The following is a 22,761-nucleotide window of genomic DNA, read 5'->3' on the forward strand; positions in this document are numbered from 1 at the left end:
AGCCTGAAATTGTTCATGACATATCCCTAAATATCACAGCTTGTCCTTAAGCTCGGTTTAGAGGGATGTGGGTGAGCGGAAGCGTCGCTAGTCATTAACACACACACACACACACACACAAGAGACACAGTAAAATGCACTCAGATCAAATCAATATACGTTTTTATATAATAAATGGTGACAAGCATTGAACTGACAAAGGTTGCATTATTAGAAATCCAATATAAAACAAAACAATGCAAAATTTTCTGTGAAAATGATGGCTGGTTTAAAAATGTTTTCGAGTGCAAGATAAGCAGGAGTCACTCTCTAAGGGAAACACCATTCTAGTCCCAGAGAGTGGATGTGTTTTTAAAAATGGCGAATATTAGAGTCTGCCCGGCAACAGCTTAAACAGTCCTTTCTGATGTGTTCGAGTCGCCTCAAAACGACTGGAGTTTGAGAGACTGGCACTATGGCAGTCCAGCTGTGTGTGTGTGTGTGTGTGTGTGTTTGTGATGTAACGTCAGTCCTCGTCTGAGTCCTCATCACCGTTCCTGCGGCTCGGCGCCGAGCAGCGAATGGACGTCATCATCTGATCCTGGATCTGTTTTCTGGGGTTTTCCTCCAGGTCAGTCTTCACCGCTCCGGTCTCCGATAAACGCCACTCCAGCTCTGAAACACACAGAACAGCTGCTCCTTTACAAACACATCTTTGGTAAGGAAACGTGAAAATGTAAACACAGAAATAGGCAAGTTTATTCATACAGCACATTTCAAACACTGGTAATTCGAAGTGTTTTACACAGAAAGGAATTAAAATAATCACAAAATAAAAGCAAGGAAAACTAAAACAGTTAAACTTCTCATCTGGTAAAACACCAGTGTCACATATTTTTCACAACTCCCAGTTTTACTCTGAGATTTTCCCATGATTACACTGTGATCAGATACTTTAGATACAAAATTGATACTTTTTATTATATATTTTTGGTGCTGGACAGTCGGTATGAACTATCATGTATGGAAAAGATGAGTACTTTTACATAACAAATGTAATAATTTAACTATATTTAATGACAACATATATAACAAAATTCCGTATCCACAAATCCAAATGATAATAATTTTAGAATAATTTAAATTTATAGATAAAAAATATAAATACCAATTTACATTAAATAATATAGCTGAATGAAAATGTATTCATTTAGATTCTGCTAAATTAATGAATGTAAGATATTAGAAAAAAAAACTATTGTTTGTTTAAACAGACAGTCAATTCATATTAGGTGATCAACATTTATTTACTTACGAGTTGACGCCTATCAGCAGCAATGGCTATGTTCATGGCAATCAACAGTATTTCAATTAAAAACAAAAAAACAAATTGATTACAATCACTTCTTATGTGATCAACAAATGGCATGTGTGTTCATGAGTGGTTAATAAGATATAAAGGAGTTAAAGTAACACTAACACAGCATTTTAAGCAAGAAAATCATTCTCACCGTCACACTTCAGGTTCATGCCCCCAAACACCAGCGGGCCGATGAACTGGGCCTTCATCTCGCCCTCGTAGTAGATGAACAGCGTGGGCAGGTTGCGGTCGGGGTAGTTGGGAATGCAGGTGGTGGAAATAGATTTGATGAACTTGGTTTGAGGAAACTTGTGGGCCAGTTGTGACAGATGCTGGTTTATCAGCGTGCATAACGGGATCCTGCGGGATAACAGACACATTTATTAGTCAAGATACTGGATGACACTTTCATTTAGGCAAGGGAAGTGTTTATATAGCGCACATAATCAGTTAAAGGGGCTGTATGTAGAATTCAGAAACCTGTGTTTTTAGCGACACCGGTGGCCGTTCAGTGAACTGCAGCAAGGCCTTGATATACTCACGGTGAACTTCTTTTTCTTTCTTTGCTTAGAAGTAAAAAGAAGTTGTAAATACTTTTACTGTTGACGAACATCCAGACGTCGTCCACGTTTAGATGAATATGTAAATATGTGCAGCGCTTTCCTCTCAATAACAAAATAAACAACAGTTCAGAAAGCATCTGGTCATAGAGATGTGGGTGTGTGCAGCGGATCTGAGAGTCACCGGCGACATGTCGACAGATGAGCTCATTAAAATTACACTTATGATAGTTTGATTATAAAGTATATTTGAGCCTATATAGATCTGACTATGTGAGACTATAGTAGGGCTGCACGATTAATCGCAATGATTATTTATTTTATGCGCATCTTGTCAGTCCAGAACGGCTAAGCAATAGTAAATGCTCCATCTGAACACCAGAGGGCGTTTCACACACACACACACACACACACACACACACACACACACACACACACACACACACACACACAGCCACCTGAACACCAGAGGGCTTCTCTCACACACACACACACCCCTCTGAACACCAGAGGGCTTCTCTCTCACACACACCCCCATCTGAACACCAGAGAGCTTCTCTCACATACACGCCAAATATGCTCTGCCACAGAAGTAGATAACACACATCTTTTTTTACAGTCTCTGAGTAGTACAATAACACACAGGAAATCCCTATCGCTGCAACTCAATAAACAGAAGATTGAAACGCTTTGATTGATTAAACGTGACTAATAAACACACGACTGCCTTATTCTGTGTCAGAAGCACATCATCTCACAGAAGGAGGAGCTCAACTGTCGTTATGAAGTGAGTTTGGAGTAAAAGCACGTTATTAAATGTTGTCTGTTGTTGGACAAGAGATTCATAAATGCTTCTTTGCATGTTGCTTTTTCAAATTCACGTTATAAGTGACTCAAACTCACAGTGCTTTCAGAGTGAGCAGCGTTTACAGAGCCGATCATCAATGACAAGCTGCGCTTACAAAATAATCGCAGGCTTTGCGATTTCATAATCACGATAAGCAAAATCGTTTTAATTGTGATTACATGGAAATTGCGATTAATTGGCTGCCCTAGACTACAGTTTGAACGAATCCATGACATTACAGTACAGAATGGCTCTTTCTGCATTATCCTGCATTAGTTTCATGTGTCACTGAACAGAAGAGAGACTCTTTTAGGAGCGAGAGAGAAAACGTCACATCCTTTGATTTTCCCGGCAAAAACGTCCCGAATCATTCACGTAAACATCCGTCTACAGGCTTTCATAGACGACCTAGGAAGTCTTGTTTTATACAAGCTTTTCACACATCGCCAATTAAAGAGCGATTAATGCATGACAATTCTTACATATAGCCCCTTTAAGAATAAGAAGAGAAATATACATAAATAAGATACAGTGCATGGGAACTTTTTTGTTTAAATAAAATCCAATGCTTTTAAAATTCCGATCTTTACCAAAGCATTTACATTATAAATAATGAATGCATATATCTAAATTATAATGAATGCATATTTCTAAATTATAATGAATGCATATATCTAAATTATAAATCTAAATTATAACACATGCATATGTATAAAGTACTGTCTGCAAAGGTCGATGTGTAAAATCACCCTGGTTTGTAGAGATGCAGCACCACCCAGATTCCGGCTCCAGCTTCATTCACTTCCTTCACGTAATCCTGACCCGAGATCTCATTCAACTCCCCAAACGCGTTCTTTATCTGGTTCGCTTTCCACTCTGCAATTCTCTTCTGTCTGCCAGAGAGAGACCATGCACAAATAATTACTGCTCTTCCATTACCAGAAAGCGTGACTCTCGCCAAAATGCAACCTAGGGTCTTTTTGTTAATCTACCCAAGTCAAACATTCGTGTAAAAGCATAATTAGGATGGAAACGCCACTTTTAAGTTTGACCGTATTTTCGTTTTCGGGTCAGAGTAAACTCTGTGTACACAAACAAGGTTCTCAATGCTGGAGTTCATATGTAGAGCCGCTGGTGACACTTCCAGCACAGTTTCATGTTGTGTCGAGCCTTCTTAGTGTTTTAAAAATAGTGATTTTTGATGCAAACATAGTTGTGCCCCATTCACTCCCATTCACAAGGCAATTTGACCCGAAAACGAAAATACGGTCAAACTTAAAAGTGGCGTTTCCATCCTAATGATGCTTTTAAACGTTATCCTTGAATAGAAGTGTTTGTGCAACAGTTCAAGTTTTTAGTCTATAGTTCAAAATTTTGTTTTCAAAACGCTGGATGGAAACGCTAAAATGTGCATAAATTCTAAAAATGCTTATTGCACTCAATTGAGTTGGATAAACCTTTTATCAAATATCAATGCAGTGCTGCACAAAAACACTGTTAAAGTGACTAAAACATGATGGTGGATTTCTTCAATATGTACCTGTACATCTCCATGGCGAGTTCATCCTCATCGCTGAACTCATCTTCATTTTCCTCCAGCTCCTCCAGAGTCATGCTCTCATAAGTCTTCACTGCAAAAGAACAGAATACGAGCTCACATACTCCACATTCACAGGCTTCGGAATAAACAAACCCGATTATATGATGACAAGGAGCAGCAAAAACAACATTTAAACTATAACTGTGTGAAGTTAACTTAGGGTATATACAGGAATCATGGAGTTAAATTTAATACCTTTAGACCTTTTTTTAAGACTCTTTCCATTCATTTTAAGACCTCATCGCCACTTCAAGTTTTAACCGGTTAAATCGGCGACACTTTAACTTACATTTACTATATATTGATTGTAAGATAGCACAACTAAACACTCTTAGTTTGTGATAACTCAGAAGGTTGGGAACGAAGCACATGAGAACTAATTAACAAATTGATACAATTATTTGGACAAACATACATAATGAAAAGATGATACAAAATTTAATACCTTGGAAAATGGCATTTAATACTTTTTAAGTGCCTTAATTTTCTCTAAATTGAATTGATCAACTTTTAATAGTTTTTAAGACACCCTGAAACAGTGTAAAAACTCCTCTTACCAACAGACTGAGGCTGATGAAGCTGCTCGTCCTCTTCCTCCTCCTCTGCTTTTTCTTTAGGAGGAAGAATACCTTTCCTCCTGAGGATGTCATTCCACTCGGTATCTGCGTTCGGGTCCTACATTCACAATAAAACACATTCAGAGACGTGATGTGATCGACCACACGCAGGAAAAATGACAACTTCAGTATCAGAGTAGTTTACATGACTTCAGGCTTCATATTAATGACTGGTTTTCAATCAATAATGCATTTAAATAATCACACTAATCGGTGTCTCCAATAATATGAACATCTCCACAATGTTATTTTGTATCATATAGTTTATAATACTTCAAATTAATCTTTATTTTTTCCATTTCAACCATTTTGTTGTTTGTCATTATAGTTTATTCATTTTTATTTCAGATTTAGTTTGTTATTTTAGAACATCAGTATAAACTAGACAAATTACAAATGTTGCTTTGTTTTTTATATATAATTTCACTTAACAATGGTTTTAGTAAAGTGTAATAACCCTGCCCTCAACAGACTGCACTCAAGTTTTAGTCTTCTAATAACTGATGAAATAATATGTTAGCGCAGAGCAAAACTACAAGCATTTATAGTCCTTACAAAACATCCATGATTTTCATTATTTTACTAATTTATATGGCCTTTTCAGGCCTGGAAATGATATGTATATTAATAATATTCCTTGATATTCTCTTTAGTCATCAATATCACAGCGAAAAATTGTTATTTTAGATCATTTTCACTCAGAAATTGCTAGTAAATGTCACAAACAGTTAGTAAAGGCAAGAAACACTGAATTAAACGTGAAATTATTGAATGTAGAACAAATTAAACAGCATTTTCTCATAAAAGTACTCATTTTTTGGTTTACAACTTCTAAAAATGTTTTTTTTACAGTGTAATACCAACCCATGAATAACATACACACAATGTAAACATACAGATGACTTTTTTCCTCAGTTTGTAGGAGTAAGTTAGATTAAAACAGTTGCTAGTCAGAAGATCTTTACTAAACTATCGTCATCATCATAACCAGCATCTCCAGAAACTGCTCTAAACCATCGAGAAATCAACGACCATTCAAGTCCAATATAACGTGAAATAAACAACATATTTGGTTGTTAATCACACAAACCTGCATCTCTGTGCTGTGAATCACTCCTCTGCTCTCACGGCGCCGGAAACAGAAGGAGCGCTCCTCATTCTCTTCCGGCCGAACACAAGCTGCATCCGTAACATAAAAATATACAAAACATCCTCCTTTTCGTCAGTTTTATAACTAAAAAAATAGCTGTAAAATCACAATAAATACTTGATTGTCACAATAAATATATACATTTGCACAAGTCGATTAATGCGCACATTTAATCTCGAGCGGAACAGAAGTGTGTGGGACGATATTCAGGGTTGCACCGTTTTCCGCCTTGTTTCTGAATGCCCATATATGGCGTTGTATTGCAGCTGATAATGTCCAGATAGTGCTGTCAATCAAACCACGTGACAGGTGTGACAGTTGCATTTACTTTTTGATTGTAATATAACAGTTTTGTAGGAATTGTAATTTTTAAAAGATTGTAATAAATCAGTTTTGGCCTGATTGAAGTTCCTTTATTTTAGTCCTACTGAAGTAAACCACTCATTTGAACTAATAGGTATTTTTATTATGAAAATCCTGATCATTTATCTCTTGAATATGTTGTAGCTCATTTTAACCCCCAGACTTATACACAATACAAAAGCACCTGGTTTTTGATTCTTTATGAACATTTATAAAGATGTGATTTAACGGTGCTTTTCTTCTATTTACTGTTTCAGAAAACAAAATAAAGCAATATATCCAAAAATGTAGAATTTTTTGAATGAACTCATAATCAAAGGCAACCAAAAACATTATTAATAATACAATTTTAGGTAGTGATATATTTCTATTTATAAAATGAGTAAAAGTGCGTTTTTGTGACGCTCTTTTAAGGTATTTTGTAATGTTTGTTGTTATGTTTTGATATTATAAATTTAAAAAAATAAATATATATATATATTATTTTTTAACAACAATCTCAATTCACACCAAAATAATTAGGTATAAATACAATCATAAAATAAATGGACACTTCTCTCATTCCCTCTGTTAATTTGCATATAAATATGATAATAAAGTGCTGGGCAACGATTAATCGCGATTAATCACATCCAAAATAAAAGTTTATGTTTACATAATATATGTGTGTGTTCTGTATATAATTATTTTGTATATATAAATACACACATATGCATGTATATATTTAAGAAATATTTGCATGTTTATGTATTTATACACCATTTATATTATATATTAATATAAAATTTTTCTTAAATATATACATGCTTGTGTGTATTTATATATAGGCTACAAAATAATTATACACAGTACAAACACATATATTATGTAAACACAAACTTTTATTTTGGATGTGATTAATCGTGATTAATCGTTGCAAAGCACTAAATATGGTACAATTATTCATAAAAAATATACAGAAATAAATAATTATAAGTGCTTAATCAGTCACTGAACTAGACCGCCCATCCCGTGAAGGCCCCGCCCACTGATCTATATAATGACTGGATAGCTCATGAAAATCATGACTGAATATGCTAATCAATGACACATAAGATACATAAATTCATCAACTAACCATTGAGAAATTTTGTCTAACTTCGGTTTGAACATAAAAGGCTAAAAGTTTTAGAAATTTTCAGGACACAAGCTCTTGAAGCTCCGCCCCCTGTGCCGGGAGCAGCAGCTCATTTGCATTTAAAGGGACAGACACAGAACCGGTGCGTTTTTGCTCACCCTCAAAAAGTGATAATTTTAACATGATACATATAAATATCTGTGGGGTATTTTGAGCTAAAACTTCATACACACACTCTGGACATCAGAGACTTATTTTACATATGAAAAGGACATTATATTGGTTTCCTCCCTCATTTTGATTTAACGAATTACAACGTGGCCACAATATAGTAAAACGAGGGTACAAATTAAAACGTGCTGAGGTATTAGTATCAAACTGTTTTTCTTGCCTGTGAAGACCGACTAGTGTTCTTGTATAGCTTTTTATTCCTTTTGCAAAGAAATTGCTGTTTTAGTTAACGTTTTGGGGTTTTAACTAGCTATACCACTGATCTTAAGCTACACGGAAGTCCCATAAGTGAACACTGGACACTTAAAAATTAAATATTATATTTTAAACATGTATTTTAACGAGGAGTTAAGCTGCTTCTAAGGGCAAATCACAAAATAAAACACTTTGTTTTACACAGACGGGCTCTGGCTATCCAGACATTATACAGATCAGTGGCCCCGCCCCATCTATCTAAAGCCCCGCTCTCAAATACAGGTCAGCAAACTCAAGCAAATGATTGACAGGCAGAGAGTTTTGTAAATTGGAACGGCTGTTGATCGGTCACTGAATTGACCCTTTTCACATTTCCGGGAAGCGGAAGTCATCATACACTTCTATAGCGAGGAAACACAACTTTCAAAATGAGGAAAAAAATTGAGTGAGATTGAAACCGGAGGAGAGAAAGATGTCAACTTTACCGTCACTCCCACCACAGCCGGTAGAACGCTCACAGCAGCATTAACTAGTTTTTTGTAATTGGATGGAAAGGTGATATACAGTATTACAAAGTATAGTGTTATATTATGTAAATGCATTTTTTTAATGAAAATATTAAAAACTTTTAAGATTTACGATGCTGATGACCGCTAAAATCATAGACTGTAAAAAAAATATGGCTAGTGTCTGTGACATTGGTTTCTGAAGCCCAAAGTGGACGGAACCGGCCGTCGCCATCTTGGCAGCGTGTCACTCCCATATAACCCAAAATGGACAAAAAGGCGGACTAGCTGAGGTGACGTGACGCTAACAGACAGCAGACAAACGTCTAGTAGTGACATCAGCAGCAATCCACCTGTCACTCAAGTGGCCACGCCCTTATTAACTTTAAGGTTTAATATAATTTAAACGTTATAAAAAAATCACTCACAGTTGTCATGAGGGGAAAAAAAGCTATATAGACCAAAACCAATTTTTGCACCAGGTTGTAAACATATTTTTCTGCTGTAAAGTTGAGCATTTTAACATGACTATTGACTCTCTTTTGCAGTCTGTCTCTAGCGGCCAGTCGATGAACTGCAGTTTGAATCACTTCCTTGTTGGATTCAAGAGAGAGACTGGCAGGTTGCCACTTGGTTAAAACCGTGATGTGGGTGTCCATCTATATGGCTGTCATATTTAACAGCTCTAAAACCATAGACTGTGTGGTTAAAACGCGTCATCAGTCTGTGAAAAGAGTCCAGTTATCGCCCCGCCCATTTCCCTAAAGCCCCGCCCTCAAATACTGGTCAGCAAAACCGAGCACGCAAATGATTGACAGGCAAAGGGTTTTTCTGATTGGAGCGGTTGTGATTCCAACTGAAGTCTGTCAGGTAGTAGAGAGACAGTATTAAATTAAAGTTAATTATCAGTTAATACAATAAAAAGCGTCGAGAATTCCTGTCAGTCTGCGCACCGATCAGCTGATACCGACAAGTATTTGTGTGAGATCTTATACGTGAAGGAGGATATACGTGAAATGAAACTTCCCTCGCCGGAACCGCGAGCAGGAAAGGCTGGAAAAAAGCGGAAATAAACATTCGCCTAAAAGAGGAACTGCAGTTATGGGCGGAATATGAGCCTGCGAGTGTGTACTAGAAACAACAACAACACAAGCCGTGTGTGTGTGAGAGGATGTGGATCACTCCTGAAGAAGTTGTGCTGAAAAACGCGCTCAAGCTTTGGGTTACGGACAAATCCAACGGTTATTTCCTCCTGCAGCACCGAAGAGGACACGGAGACTCCGGGGGGAAAATCACAGGTGAGTCCGAACACATAGGTGATGGTGATAATAATCATAACATGACTGGCGAGAACCTGCTGTCTCGCTTTGGGCTCATAATATACACTCACTCTAAAGGAAAGTTCAGTCTTTTGTCTAGGCTATATCCGAGGCAACAGTTGCATCCTGGTTTTCCTTTTGTCTCTGCTGGGAGTTTCCTTCCAAGAGAACAACATGGAAAATATCAAAACAAACATTCAGAACAGTTTCTATGGGAGTCCATTTGCACCACATAGGGGATAAATATTACTTTTGGCACAAAAAAGACAAAATTATGACATACTAATTCATTATTATGATACAACAAGACGAAATGAGTCCTATATGCCAAGTCATAATTATGACTTTTATGTTATAATGGTACAAAAAGTCAAAATTATGATATAAAGTTAAAAGGATGATATACTTAGTGATGACATAGCCTACTAATTAAGTCAAAATCATAAAAGTCGAAAGTATGACATACCAAGTAAACATTATGGCATTAATTGTCATGATGTGTTTTACATAAATTTTTGTAATAAAAAAGTCAAAATCATGATATAATATAACAAAATGATGACATTTTCATGACATGATTAATTTTACATTAATTTAGGTTATAAATTAATGATATAAAAAGTCAAAATTACGATATAAAGTCAAAATGATGACAAGTCGTAAGTTATAATTATTAGATTAAAAGGCTGAAATTATGTCATACTAATTCGAAATTATAAGATAAAGTTGAAATTATTAATTTCTATGTTATAATTTCAGATTTATATGTCGTAAATATGACTTAGTAAGTCATAATTTTGACTATTTATGTCAGAATTTATGATTTTACAAAAGCATGCAAGTATGTGTGGCTTTGCGAAAGCTGGAAAAGATGTGGGAAGACAGGGAAGCAAATCCATCCAATTAACATTCCCTCTCACAAAACAATAGAGATTCATTCATTTCTGCAGTTTTCTTTCTTTCCACGTCGATTCCCACTTGCGCAGTTTTTAAGGTGGGAGTTCTTGCGAGACTTCAGTGAGGACACAGATGACTGAAGCTCAGTGAAGCTCAACAATGTTCTTCTCTTGCTTTATGGGTCGCATAGTTTCGTTTATTTGAACCTGTTGTGCAGAAATACCTCTCGTCAGTTTAACTTTACAAGAAGATAATAAAGCTCGAACATTAGCTTGTACTTTCCCCTTAATGTGTCTGGAACTGACAGACATTAAACATCAAACCTTTGCTCTAAGTGGGATTTAATACACTCTTCATAATAAAGGTGCTTTAATGTCATCAATGATTCAATGAAGAACCTTTAAGACCCTAAATAGTGGAAAAAGGTTCTTTAGATTTGTTTAAATGTTCCTTACAATAAAAAAAAGGCTCTTTTAAGACCTGATCACTGAGAGGTTATTTTGGGAAACAAAAATGATGTCAGAAATAGTTCAAACGCAAATCCCCGTTATTTAGGCATATGCTGTGATTGTCATCAAAACAACAAAAGATAGCTTTAATTATAAGAAATCAGAATTAATAGCACATGTATTTAATTTAGTCAGGACTAAAAGACTCTATCAGTGTTTGACATTTGATAATCTTATTCAGTTTCTGTAGTATTTTCTGAATACTAGTGTGAGACCGACCCAAACACTTTTCTCTTTATTTGTCTTTATTATTTTGTATACATTTTTGCTACTTTTTTCAATTTAATTCAAAGATTGAAATCAAGCTTCCTTGTGTTGTCTAAACTGAACTCTTAACAACAAAATTACCCAATTTTAAAAATGCAAATGTAATAAAAGTTTTTTTCCAATATCGTCATAAATATTATCGCAAATATTCTTAAAATATCGTGATATAATTTTGAGGCTATATCGCCAACCATATATATATATATATATATGTAAAAATATATGCATATAAATATATTTTAATTAAATAAATGCAGCCTTGGTGATAATAAGATAAACATTTTTGGAAAACAATATATAGATGTTTTTTTATCATATTTTTTATAAATACATATATGTGTTTGATTTGTTTTTTCAAAATAAATATATTTTTTATGTTTTCGAAAAAAAAATCTTATTCTCACCTTGGCTAAAAACTCGATATAATTTCAAAATGTCATTTATTTTTCAAGCTGAATTTCAGAAATCCTTCATCATTATATACTTGTAAAATATGCCACTCATGTGTTTGTCATGGTTTGTTTTATTTGCAAATACAGATTTGATTTAATGTCACTATCAGAGTAGTAGTTTGAGTTTGTTTGACACTCATAAATCAATTAGTGTTTTGTGTTTGAAGCTCATCCACGTCAGTCTCACCAGATCTGGACGGTAAAGAGTATCGTCACCCTGAGGACGTTTGTGTTTGTAACTGGGAGAGATTCCGGAGAGCCGGTTATTCGTCGTCTCCTCTTTCTCTTTCTCTGTAGAGCGGAGCAGGAATGGCAAACATTAGACGTTTATCGAGCGTTTGCAGACTCTTGTGTACACAGAGCTGCTGAAAGAGGAGAACTTCACACGCTTCCAGACGCTCCTTTCTTATGCTTTGCTTAACATTTTTTATTTCTTATTTCTTATGCTTTAACGTGAAATTAACATGATCATCAATCTGGTGCTTTTATTGTGAAGGGCTTTTTACTGCCAGTGAAAGTTCAGCAGATTTGTATGGAAGCTCGTTTCCGCCACAGAATAAAACATTTTAAAATATAATTGCGACTTTTTATCTCACAATTGCAAGATATTAAGTCAGAATTGCGAGATATGAACTTTTTAATTTCAAGATATATACTCACAATTGCGAGAAATAAACGCAATTTTAAGTTTATATCTCACAATTCTGACATATTCTCTCAGAACAAGGACATTTTTTTTCTAAGGACTTTTTTCACAATTCTGACTTTATAACTCACAATTGCAACTTTATATCACGCTACTCTGAGATAAAAAGTATCCATAGCTTTATAAAAATGAAAATAAATTAGACGTCTTGATTTAATCATAGCGGCAAACACCATTGCATCATTATAATCACCCTTTTGTCCACTTTTTTCTTTCATGCTAATATAGATGGGCATTTTAGACATGCCTATACTAAAATATTTAAACAATTTACATTCATATTGCCGTCTTTGAATATATTTAAAACCAAAAAAAGTACATTTTTCTTCAACATGTCAAATAAAGACTTAAAAGGTTAGTTCAACCAACAATGGGAATTCTGTCATTAATTAGGCTATTACACTATACAAATTCCCTCATGTCGTTCCAAAGACCTTTTATTAAATTATTAAGATATTTTTAGTTGAACTTTTCCCTTTAAGCAACAGAATAAGCAGTACTTTCTCAGTTCTTATCTCAGTACACATTATTTTGCTGCGCTATATTGTCTCTGTGAACGTTCATGTTCAGTCAAATCAGGTTTAGCGGGTGCTGTTATTATTTCACACAAGAGCTTATACCTCTCCATCAGCTGGAGCATGTCCTGCAGAGAGGGAACGATATGTTCAAAGCCGACGCGAGAGCCGTAAGTGAGAGAATGTGATTTGCATTAGCTCGAGTTAAAGAGAGATCCTGGGGTCCGTAATGAACTTCAACTGTTTTCATTTTGATTGTGGCGTCATTAACTTGAACGACCCCATTCAAGCATGAAAACCTAGTAGACCTCAAAAACAAAATCAAGACTTTCTGATAGGGCATTATATTGGCCTCATTAAGGAGCCCTGACATCATGTGACCATTGGTGATGCTGTGTGGACATATCTAGATTCAACAATGTTGAGAAACCACATTTGTGACCTTTGAGGTGTTTTTCATTGAGAAACGCCACACAATCAGATTTTTCTTCCAACGCCATTTTCTTCTTAAAGGGATAGTTCACCCAAAACTCTGTCAGTAATCACTCTCCCTCATGTTGTTCCAACCCCGTAAGACTTTCGTTCATCTTCAGAACATAAATTAAGATATTTATGATGAAATCTGAGAGCTGTCTCACTCCTCCATAGGCTTCTCTGTTATTGAAACTTGCCGGCCCAGAAAGTTAGTAAAGACATCGTTAAAATAGTCCAAGTGACTACAGTGGCTCAACCTTAAGTTCATCAAGCGACGAGAATACTTTTTGTGCGCAAAAACAAACAAAACTAACGACTTTATTCAACTCTTCATGTTCTTCTGTGTGTCTCTGAGTGAGTTCACGAGTGTAACAGCACAGCGCTTCTGGGTTGTACGTCAGAACCGAGGCTCACTATTGGCCGATGCTGGGCATGTGTGTGATGCTGGCCTATAGTGAGCAAAATTAGTAGTTGGATAAAGTTTTTTTTGCGCACAAAAGGTATTCTCACATTTAATCTTCTCTCTTTTAATTTAAAGGTGCTCTAAATCATTGGTTCCCAACCTGGGGTCCACAGAGTTCACGGGGGGGGGGGGGCGCGGGAGCGGATATGCTTTGAGGTGAAAAAAGATGCATAAAATGTTCCACTAATAATTTTATATAAAAATATTTTTTCAAAGTTTTAAAAAAAAAATCATATGCTTACAATGCCGATTTCAATTAGCCTACAATTTCGTTATTTCAAATGTAGGCGTGTGTGCGCGTGGCAAGCGCGCTCATAATGTAAGAGACGCCGGCGCGACCACAACATTGCCCAACATCAAATGGCAAACATAATGCAAGCGGATCGAAACTGCTCGTTATTGTGTGGTTGAAGGACCGTTTATCAGTTTGTACCAGTGCAGCGCGAGCCGATTGTGATCAAGCGACACTGTTACTACACAGCGCTAATAAGAGATCCAGTAAAGAAAGCATTTGAATTCGCCACAGAAGTAATAACATCGCTGCGAGATCTAGTGAGAAACATTCTCATTTCTCCGTTATTAACGGATCAAACAGCGCTGACGTGGAAACCATGAAGAAACATTGTGCCATGAATGAACTATCCAGTGTCCACAGATCAGCAACATTCACCATGGATTTACTGTAGTAACACTAACTGCAACCATGGAGGTTTGGCAGGAATAGTAGGGCTATAATGCCTTCAAGTAACATTACATCGGTTTTATTTTTTTACATTATGAATACAATTGCTCCCCCTTAAATGTTAATCTGAAATAAAATAAACCTTTGTTTATAACTACTACAATATTACATTTAATTTTTTCCAAGGAGCTGTTTTGATTTATATGCTCATAAGAAGAGTGAATTATAGCTCTAAAATTGCTCAAAGTAAAAAAAAATCATACTTTATGATGTTAGTTTTAATATAAAAAAGAATTAAAAAAATTAAATCAAGGAAATTTCTCTGGCATTTCTTTCTTTTTGCTGCATCAAAAACGTACCGAACCGAACCGTGACACAAGTGTATCGCATCGAACCGAACAGTGAATTTTGTGAACCGTTACACCCCTAATATATATATATATGTAGCACGGATTGTTAAATATGTACATGGGGGGGCCCCAAGGAAAAAGGTTGGGAACCACTGCTCTAAGTGATGTTGGGTGACGTCACTTCTTGTTGACGTTCGAAGTATTGTCAAACAAAATGGAGGCTAGCTAGACCCTCCCTCCTCCTCATCCGCGCACTAACCCCCCAAACCACACCCCCTAAATCCTTCTTGTCGGTTATTGGCTGGAACAGTTTGTTGTGTTTCGTGGTGCGGGTGAGCCCAGTTTGCTTTTCTTGCCGTTTGTGGAGCCTGGGCTGTCTTCAGAGACCGTGTTTTTTTTACAGTGTGTTCAGGGGACAGGCAGCTAGCGGATGGTGAGGAGGAGATGTTTGCTGTATGTGACAAAAAATGTTTTGGCCTAAAAAACGCGTGACATTGCTTAGTAAGCCATCTTTAAGAGAGGAACATAAGGGAGAGTAATACTGACAGAATTGAACTAACCCTTTAAGTGCTTCCTAAATGCTTTTGTTCTTCTTTCCTTTCAGTTCAGCAGCGTTGCTTGTTGCAGTCGGATGATAAAGGTTTCCCAAGGTTTTTTTCTCCATTTCTGTCGCCTGATGGAGTTCCTGTTTAGTTGAGGACACTTAATATTCAGCAATATTATTGATTCGACTGAGAACTGAAGTGAGCTGGACGATGACATCACTGTTTTCTACAGAGCTGAATTCAACTCATTTCATATTTGATGATCTACTGAACTGAATCAAAATTGAACTAACACTTCACAGCAGAATTGAACCATTAATTCCCTGCAAAGCTGCTTTGAAACGATCTGTATTTTATAAAGGTGACTTGATGCAGTCAGCCGCCACTTTTCATTTATTTTCTCCAAAATATTCATCAATATATAGAGTTGTAAGCCTTGAACCAAACCAGCCAGCTGCAACTAACCAGATGAATCAGCATTTGATTCAAAGCCAACAAAGATAGGATTGTGTGCTCAAATGTGTTGTAAGGAAAGGACCTGCTTGTTAAGCACCGAGAGTGACATGATCAATTCACAATCAATGATGCAATTTAAAACTATTGAGTACGTCAAGTCACAGAGACGTCTATAGTGCTTTATACAACCGTTTCAAAGCAGCTTCACTGTAATAAACAGGAAAATAGCTGTTAATGTTGCAAAGTTCAGCTGTAAAGCAGCTTTTAAAAAATTCAGTTCAGTAACTGTGCAAAGTTCATCAATTATGAAACCAATTCAATTTCAGCTGTAAACTAAAGCTCTACAGAAGACAAAAGTGCCATTATTCAGTTCAATTCACTTAGTTTTGCTCTCATCTGATAGTGTCAGTGCAGTCAAAATCGATAATATTACTGAATATAAAACAGGACCTCATTGATTATAAAAACAAAAGACCATGTGCCTCTAGTTCTTACCACAATATTCATGGATTCAAGAGTCTTTTAAATGATTCATTAAAAGAATCAGCTCATAAGAGTCGTTTGACTCTTTTTGCGGTTCAATAGAAAGACATGCAGTTCACAATAGGCCCATCTATACAGTATAATGATGTAAATGTTTTCAGGTTTAAATCAGTTTTTGCATAAACAAAGGTTTTTACCTCGGTAAACTCAAGCTTTACTCTGCTGTGTTTCAGGACTCTATATCTGAGATGTTATCAGCGGTCTCTTTTGCATGTGCTGATTCGGCTGGCGCAGCTCAAATAGGAAAGTGAAACTTTGTCACGCTGATGTTAAAACGGGTCATATGAAGTCAAGTGCGGTAAACTATAATAGCTCATGCAGCGCACAGGGACGGTCACAGCTGCGCTCCTGTAAACTGACAGCAGTCGCAGTAAAGCACTGAAGTCATGTGCATTAGCATAAAATGCGTGAGTGTGTGATGCAGGGCTCAAAAGTGCGAGAGTTTCACATGCATGTGCGATTAAAAATAGATGTGTGTGTGAACTTTCAAATCTATTTAGCAGCATGTGTGCAAATAAAAAAAGTTCCTACAGGTCCTTATGTGAATGTGTGAATGTGTTGCTATGTATGTATGTATACACACACACACACACACACACACACACACACACACACACACACACACACACACACACACACACACACAAACACATTACATTTAATCATTTAGCAGACGCTTCTATTCAAAGTTACTTACAAATGAGGAGAGCAATAGAAGCCGTTCAACTAAGAATAGGACAACAATATGCAAGTGCTGTGACCCTTCCCAGTTTGGTCAAACGCAGTACATGCAATTTTTTTTTTTATATATAGATATAGAGTGGAAGAGAAGAGAAAGGAAAGCGTTAGTATTACTGGCTTAGCCTGACTACGTCAGACTTCGTACTGTACTCAGTCTGAGATAGTGACCTGTCTTTCCGTTTTCCTCCGGCCTCAAAACAGCCGGCCAATCAACGAACAGAGGGCGGGCTGAGAGCCGTGACGTAGACGCTGATTGTACCGTGGATGCGTAGATTTACTTCACATAATCTGCAAAAGTCCTTCACAGCCATGTTCACTCCGGTATTTCGCTCGATGGTTTTTGTTTTCGCATCATACATGTGTTTACAGTGGAAGTTAGATGCGGCTGAGCATGCGCATAACACACGTCATAACCAAACGTTATGTGATTGGCTTACGGGTAACCAATGATTTTAAACTTCAGACAAGCGCCCCCCGCGAGAGAGAAAACGCTTTTCAATTATGCCCTTCCAGACTCTGTCTACAAAGCAAAGCGAAGTAGCTGAGTTTGGTATTACCAGGCTATTAATGGCTCAAGTGTTGCCGAAAAAGGTCAGCCGTTTCATGAAAATTTGATATTTCAGAACTCCGCACTATTGTCGTCTTCTTCTTTTAATCAAGTAAATGCAGCCTTGGTGACAATAAGATCATTTTTGTTATGTATGTATTTACATATATCCCACGATGACTTCAGATGACGCAAACTTGCACCAATGATAAATCTTTCCATTAAATTATTATATTGTTTAAATTATTATATTTAAAATGCATAAACTATATATATATAGTTATGCATTTTAAAGTAGGCCTAAAAAATAACATATTTATTATTAGATACAGTTTGAAGCAGAAATATAAAAAAAAACTAGTGTATGTTTTGTATAATAATAAATTAAATGTCTCCTTGTATCCCTTTGACTGTGCGTTCACACCGCCGCCGGCGAGCAACAACGCCGTAGAAAGATGTGCGGACGCTTTGACGTAGATCGAATGCTTGGTCTTTTTTTTAAACTTTATTTAAAGGGGTGGTATAATGCCCTTTTCACAAGATGTAAAATAAGTCTCTGATGTCCCCAGAGTGTGTGTGTGAAGTTTTAGCTCAAAATACCCCACAGATATTTTTATATAGCATGTTAAAATTGTCACTTTTTGAGGGTGTTTTTGTGTGTGTCCCTTTAAATGCAAATGAGCTGCTTCTCCCGGCACAGGGGGCGGAGCTTCAACAGCTTGTGTCCTTTTACCTCACACACACATGCACTGAAAATTTCAAAAACTTTTAGCCTTTTATGTTCAAACCGGAGTCAGACAATGATGGAGAGACTCAAGAAGAAGTGACAACATGTAGAAGCAACAGGACATTCCTGAATGGTTAGTTGATGAGTTTATGTAGCTGATGTGTAGTTATCTTCTAGTCATTGATTAGCATATTCTGTCTTGATAATCTATAAATCGTGTTCAGGGGGCGGGGTTTATGTAAATTTTAGGGTTGGTGATGTCACTAACCCGGGAGGAATGTGGTGTAGTCTCTACCAGCCGTTTGTTGTAGTCCTTAAAAAGCGATTTCTTTAAAAGCAAATATCTCCCTTTGCTTTGAACTTTGAGCGTTGTAACTTTGCAGATGTTGTTTATGCTCACACAGCAACATTACACACTAACTAAAGTTAGAAAAGTCATATAATCATAATCAACCACTCCTTTAAAGGGGCCGCAAAGCAAACAAACATGTTGATCATTATTTGTGCAGACTGACCACAAGCAGGGTATAAGCTAACCTCGTGGAATCTTTTAAATGTAAAAGTAAGAAATTGATCGATGGAAAGAACTCAACAATTATAGTGAGATGTTTGCTAACTAAATAATCCAATTTAAAGCCATTTGTGTGGTGTGGCTTTTGTGTTCATGGTTAAGTGCTAGGCTAATTTGCTTTCCTGTTGAAAAAAAGTGTTCTAGCATGAAAATGTTGCCTATAAATAGTGTTGCACGCCTTCTTATCAAATTCACATGATCAACCTCTCCTCCATTTTGCTTGGGAACTAATGTGGTCGGAACCAAAGTGTACAGGACTGCGTTCTTTGGAATCCTACATTCCCATTGGTTGCCGCCGAACCGCGTCATAGTTTATTACCATAAAGTTGACCTGACTTCAACTCTCCTCGACGCTCTCGCCGTCCAAGACGCGCCGCCGGTGTGGTGAACAAATGAGTCCTACTGAAGAGATGAGTCCGAGCTCAGGACCCCATTAGTATGCCAGTAGTATGCCTGATCTAAATCTCTTCTCGCCATAACTTGTCGCTAACATGAGCTGTTTTAGTGTTGTTATGTGGTAGCTGCATGCTATGCTATTATCTAAGCTAACTAAAAAACACACTAACAATGAGAAATGTTTAATTTCACAATCTATAGCTTAGGTTAAATACTAGTATATGAAACATATAAGTTAAAATACATTAATGACTGGTTATAACGTAGTACAAACTTCTTCTTTAATAAAGTGATTTTGTATGATTTGTAACCAGGCACTAAAGCGATTACCCATAAAACGTGCTTTGAACCAATCGGATTGCTTGGGTCCTAAGCTCGGACTCATCTCTTCAGTAGGACTCATTTGTTCACCACACATAAATTTAGGAACACGTGTGCTCCTTTGGGGGAAAAGGGATTGAGCATCAAACCCTTATAATCTCTATGGTCTGTGTGTATTGCAGGTTTGCTGGTGGGCGCGTTGGACACTGTGTTGGACTCAAATGCACGAGCGGCTCCGTTCCGGATTGTTCTGCATGTTCCCGGGTCGCAGGTCAGCTGGGTCATAGCCAGCGGTGAGTGTGTGTTTTCATCTCTCGCACTCGTGTGACACACTCCCATCATAAACACCAGCATGTCGCACGTGTGTTTGACGTTATTATCTGTGTGTGTGTTTGCAGGAGCCACGATAGAGGAGGTGCAGAAACACTGGAAATGGCTGGATCAGAACATTCTGCCGTACATGGCCGTGTTCGAGAACAAAGATGACGCGGCGAGTTTTGTACTGGGCAAAGTAAAGGTACAGTCATGCTCAGACCTTCCTACCAGGCCTGTCGCGATTGTTGATTAATCATTTGATTGTTATTAATAGTTCTAATTATATCAATAATTGTGCGGTTTAAAGGTGCATTGTGTAATATTTAAGAGGATCATTTGACAGAAATGCAATATAATATACATAACTAAGTTTTTAGTGGTTTATATAAACCTTACATAATGAACCGTTGTGTTTTTACTACCTTAGAATGAGGCATTTCTCTCTACACGCACCGCGGGTCCGCTTACATCCACATGTTTCTACAGTGGCCCTGAACGGACAAATGTGTTTCGTCACTATGTTGTTCTTCGTGCAAAGAAGCGAGCTAAAGTCAGCGAATAAAACACTGACACAATGATGAACAAGTTACAGTAATATTCGCAATAACATATCGTTTTACTGAATAATTAAGTGGACATAATTTCTTAATTTATCTTTGTAAAGAAACCTCATTGTTTAACTGGCTACTCTCTGCTGTCTCAGACGACGACATCACTTCCTGTCTGTTGGGTGCAATTCACAACATCACCACTAGATGCTGCTAGAAATTACACACTGCACCTTTAAATTTCAATCACATTTGCCATCCAAATAAAGGAAATGTAAGCAATCCCATCAATATTGTGATATCCCATCCCATCCCATCGTGATATTAGCCCCTTTCACACAGTAATCCCAGTAAATTACCGTAAAATTACCAGGATGACTGAGAAAGCTGCCAGACTCGGCGCAAATGTCCATCTAGTGCATATTTGCATAAAAAAACTATTAGAAGGCAATAATTCTTTCAGTAGCCGACTTCTTACGTCAGCGTGTTTTATTTAAACACCCTTTTATATCATTTATTTTATTCCTAAATGAAAATGATTCACCTGTGTCTATTAAACCTTTGACAAAATCACACCGGATTCAAATCTGACGAGAGCAGTTGTCATGTATGAAACGGCTTCACAAACGGTCTTTTCAACCACAAACTATCATTATTTCCGTGCTACAAATAATCATATTATCACAAAAGTACTGGGATAAAAGATCATAGTTCGGATAAAAACACTGCTCTCTACAGTAGTGATAAAAATAGAGTAAATCACCTTTTGAAGTAACATGGCGCTTCAAATAAATATTGTATCGATTACATTGTTACGCCAGTAGGTGGCGACAAGTGACTGTTAAAATGTGTTTGTTCTAAAACACTGATTCATCCAGTTATGAAACAAGTGAATTATTTATGAGTGAGTCATTGAATCATTCATTCAAGAGATTCGTTCAAAAACGCAGATTCATCCAGTAATGAAACAAGTGAAGTATTTATGAGTGAGTCATTGAATCATTCACTCAAACCAAGTTTTTTTTTTTTTTTATATATAAAAATAGGAATTATATATATATATATATATATATATATAATATATATATTATAATATATATATATATATATATATATATATATATATATATATATATATATATATATTAGGGCTGTCAGTTAACGCGTTATTAACGGCGTTAACGCAAACCCATTTTAACACGATTAATTTTTTTTATCGTTAGATTAACAGTCTTTTTGGCCTAGCAAACTTTGTAGTTTTTTTTCACATGCTTTTGCAACAGAACGTGGCATGCTTACATTGACGCGGCGCTGCTCTATGAAACCCATTCATTTCAATGGCTTGCGCCGCGTGAGGACGTTTTGTTGCTTCGTCGACCAAAGCACAAGCGGATCTAGCTAGACCGGAAACAAAACAGCAGGCACGTGCACACACTTGTTTTGGCTTGCGAGCCGGCCAAATAGTAGGTTAACGTTACGTTTTGAGTGGATGACGAGCGCGAGACGCCGAAATGGATGCCAATAAGATTCTGAATGGAAAGTTTACTTTTAAAAAGTTGCCAAATGGTTCCATTGACTAGACCAAAGTGATCTGTGTGTTTTGTCGTTGTGAACTGAGCTATCATCATCGCAGTACGTCCAGTCTGAAACACCACTTGATGATGGCCACACACACACACACACACACAGCTGATGCGAATTCTCCAAACCCTCGTCAATATCAGGACCTCGTCAGGATTTATTTCACACTTTTATTGATGGACAGTGTTACAGATTGTGTGAGAGATTATTTGCTCCAAGTGAGAATGTTAGTGTGAAATTGAACACAGTATTGCCAATGTTGTTTTCAATAATAAAAGAATCTGCACAAAGCAAGCCAATCCGCTTTTTTC

General features: G+C 36.8%; 2 protein-coding genes across 3 annotated transcripts in view; one reads left to right on the forward strand and one right to left on the reverse strand.

The window, feature by feature from the left end:
* Positions 1-145: 145 nt before the first annotated feature.
* pdcl3 (phosducin-like 3) lies at positions 146-12,260 on the reverse strand. Of its 2 annotated transcripts, none has more exons than XM_081368753.1 (7): positions 12,157-12,260; positions 6,054-6,142; positions 4,904-5,021; positions 4,287-4,377; positions 3,496-3,639; positions 1,491-1,699; positions 146-654 (listed from the first exon to the last, which is right to left on the reverse strand). In XM_081368753.1, the coding sequence occupies exons 2-7, from the start codon at positions 6,057-6,059 to the stop codon at positions 506-508; spliced, it is 717 nt and encodes a 238-aa protein (XP_081224879.1). In that variant the 5' UTR covers positions 6,060-6,142; positions 12,157-12,260; the 3' UTR covers positions 146-505. The 2 variants fall into 2 exon arrangements, with proteins under 2 accessions (XP_081224879.1, XP_081224878.1); XM_081368752.1 differs by lacking the exon at positions 12,157-12,260 and adding an exon at positions 6,281-6,326.
* The window catches only part of tbc1d8 (TBC1 domain family member 8), a 52,362-nt gene continuing 38,942 nt past the window's right edge, over positions 9,342-22,761 (forward strand). The window contains exons 1-3 of the mRNA XM_081368748.1: positions 9,342-9,823; positions 20,189-20,299; positions 20,405-20,523. Coding sequence (XP_081224874.1) covers positions 9,697-9,823; positions 20,189-20,299; positions 20,405-20,523 — 357 coding nt within the window. The 5' untranslated portion in view covers positions 9,342-9,696. The remainder of the gene's footprint in view (positions 9,824-20,188; positions 20,300-20,404; positions 20,524-22,761) is intronic.

Source organism: Scardinius erythrophthalmus (genome assembly GCF_964197995.2).
Source record: "Scardinius erythrophthalmus genome assembly, chromosome: 6".
NCBI lineage: Eukaryota > Metazoa > Chordata > Actinopteri > Cypriniformes > Leuciscidae > Scardinius > Scardinius erythrophthalmus.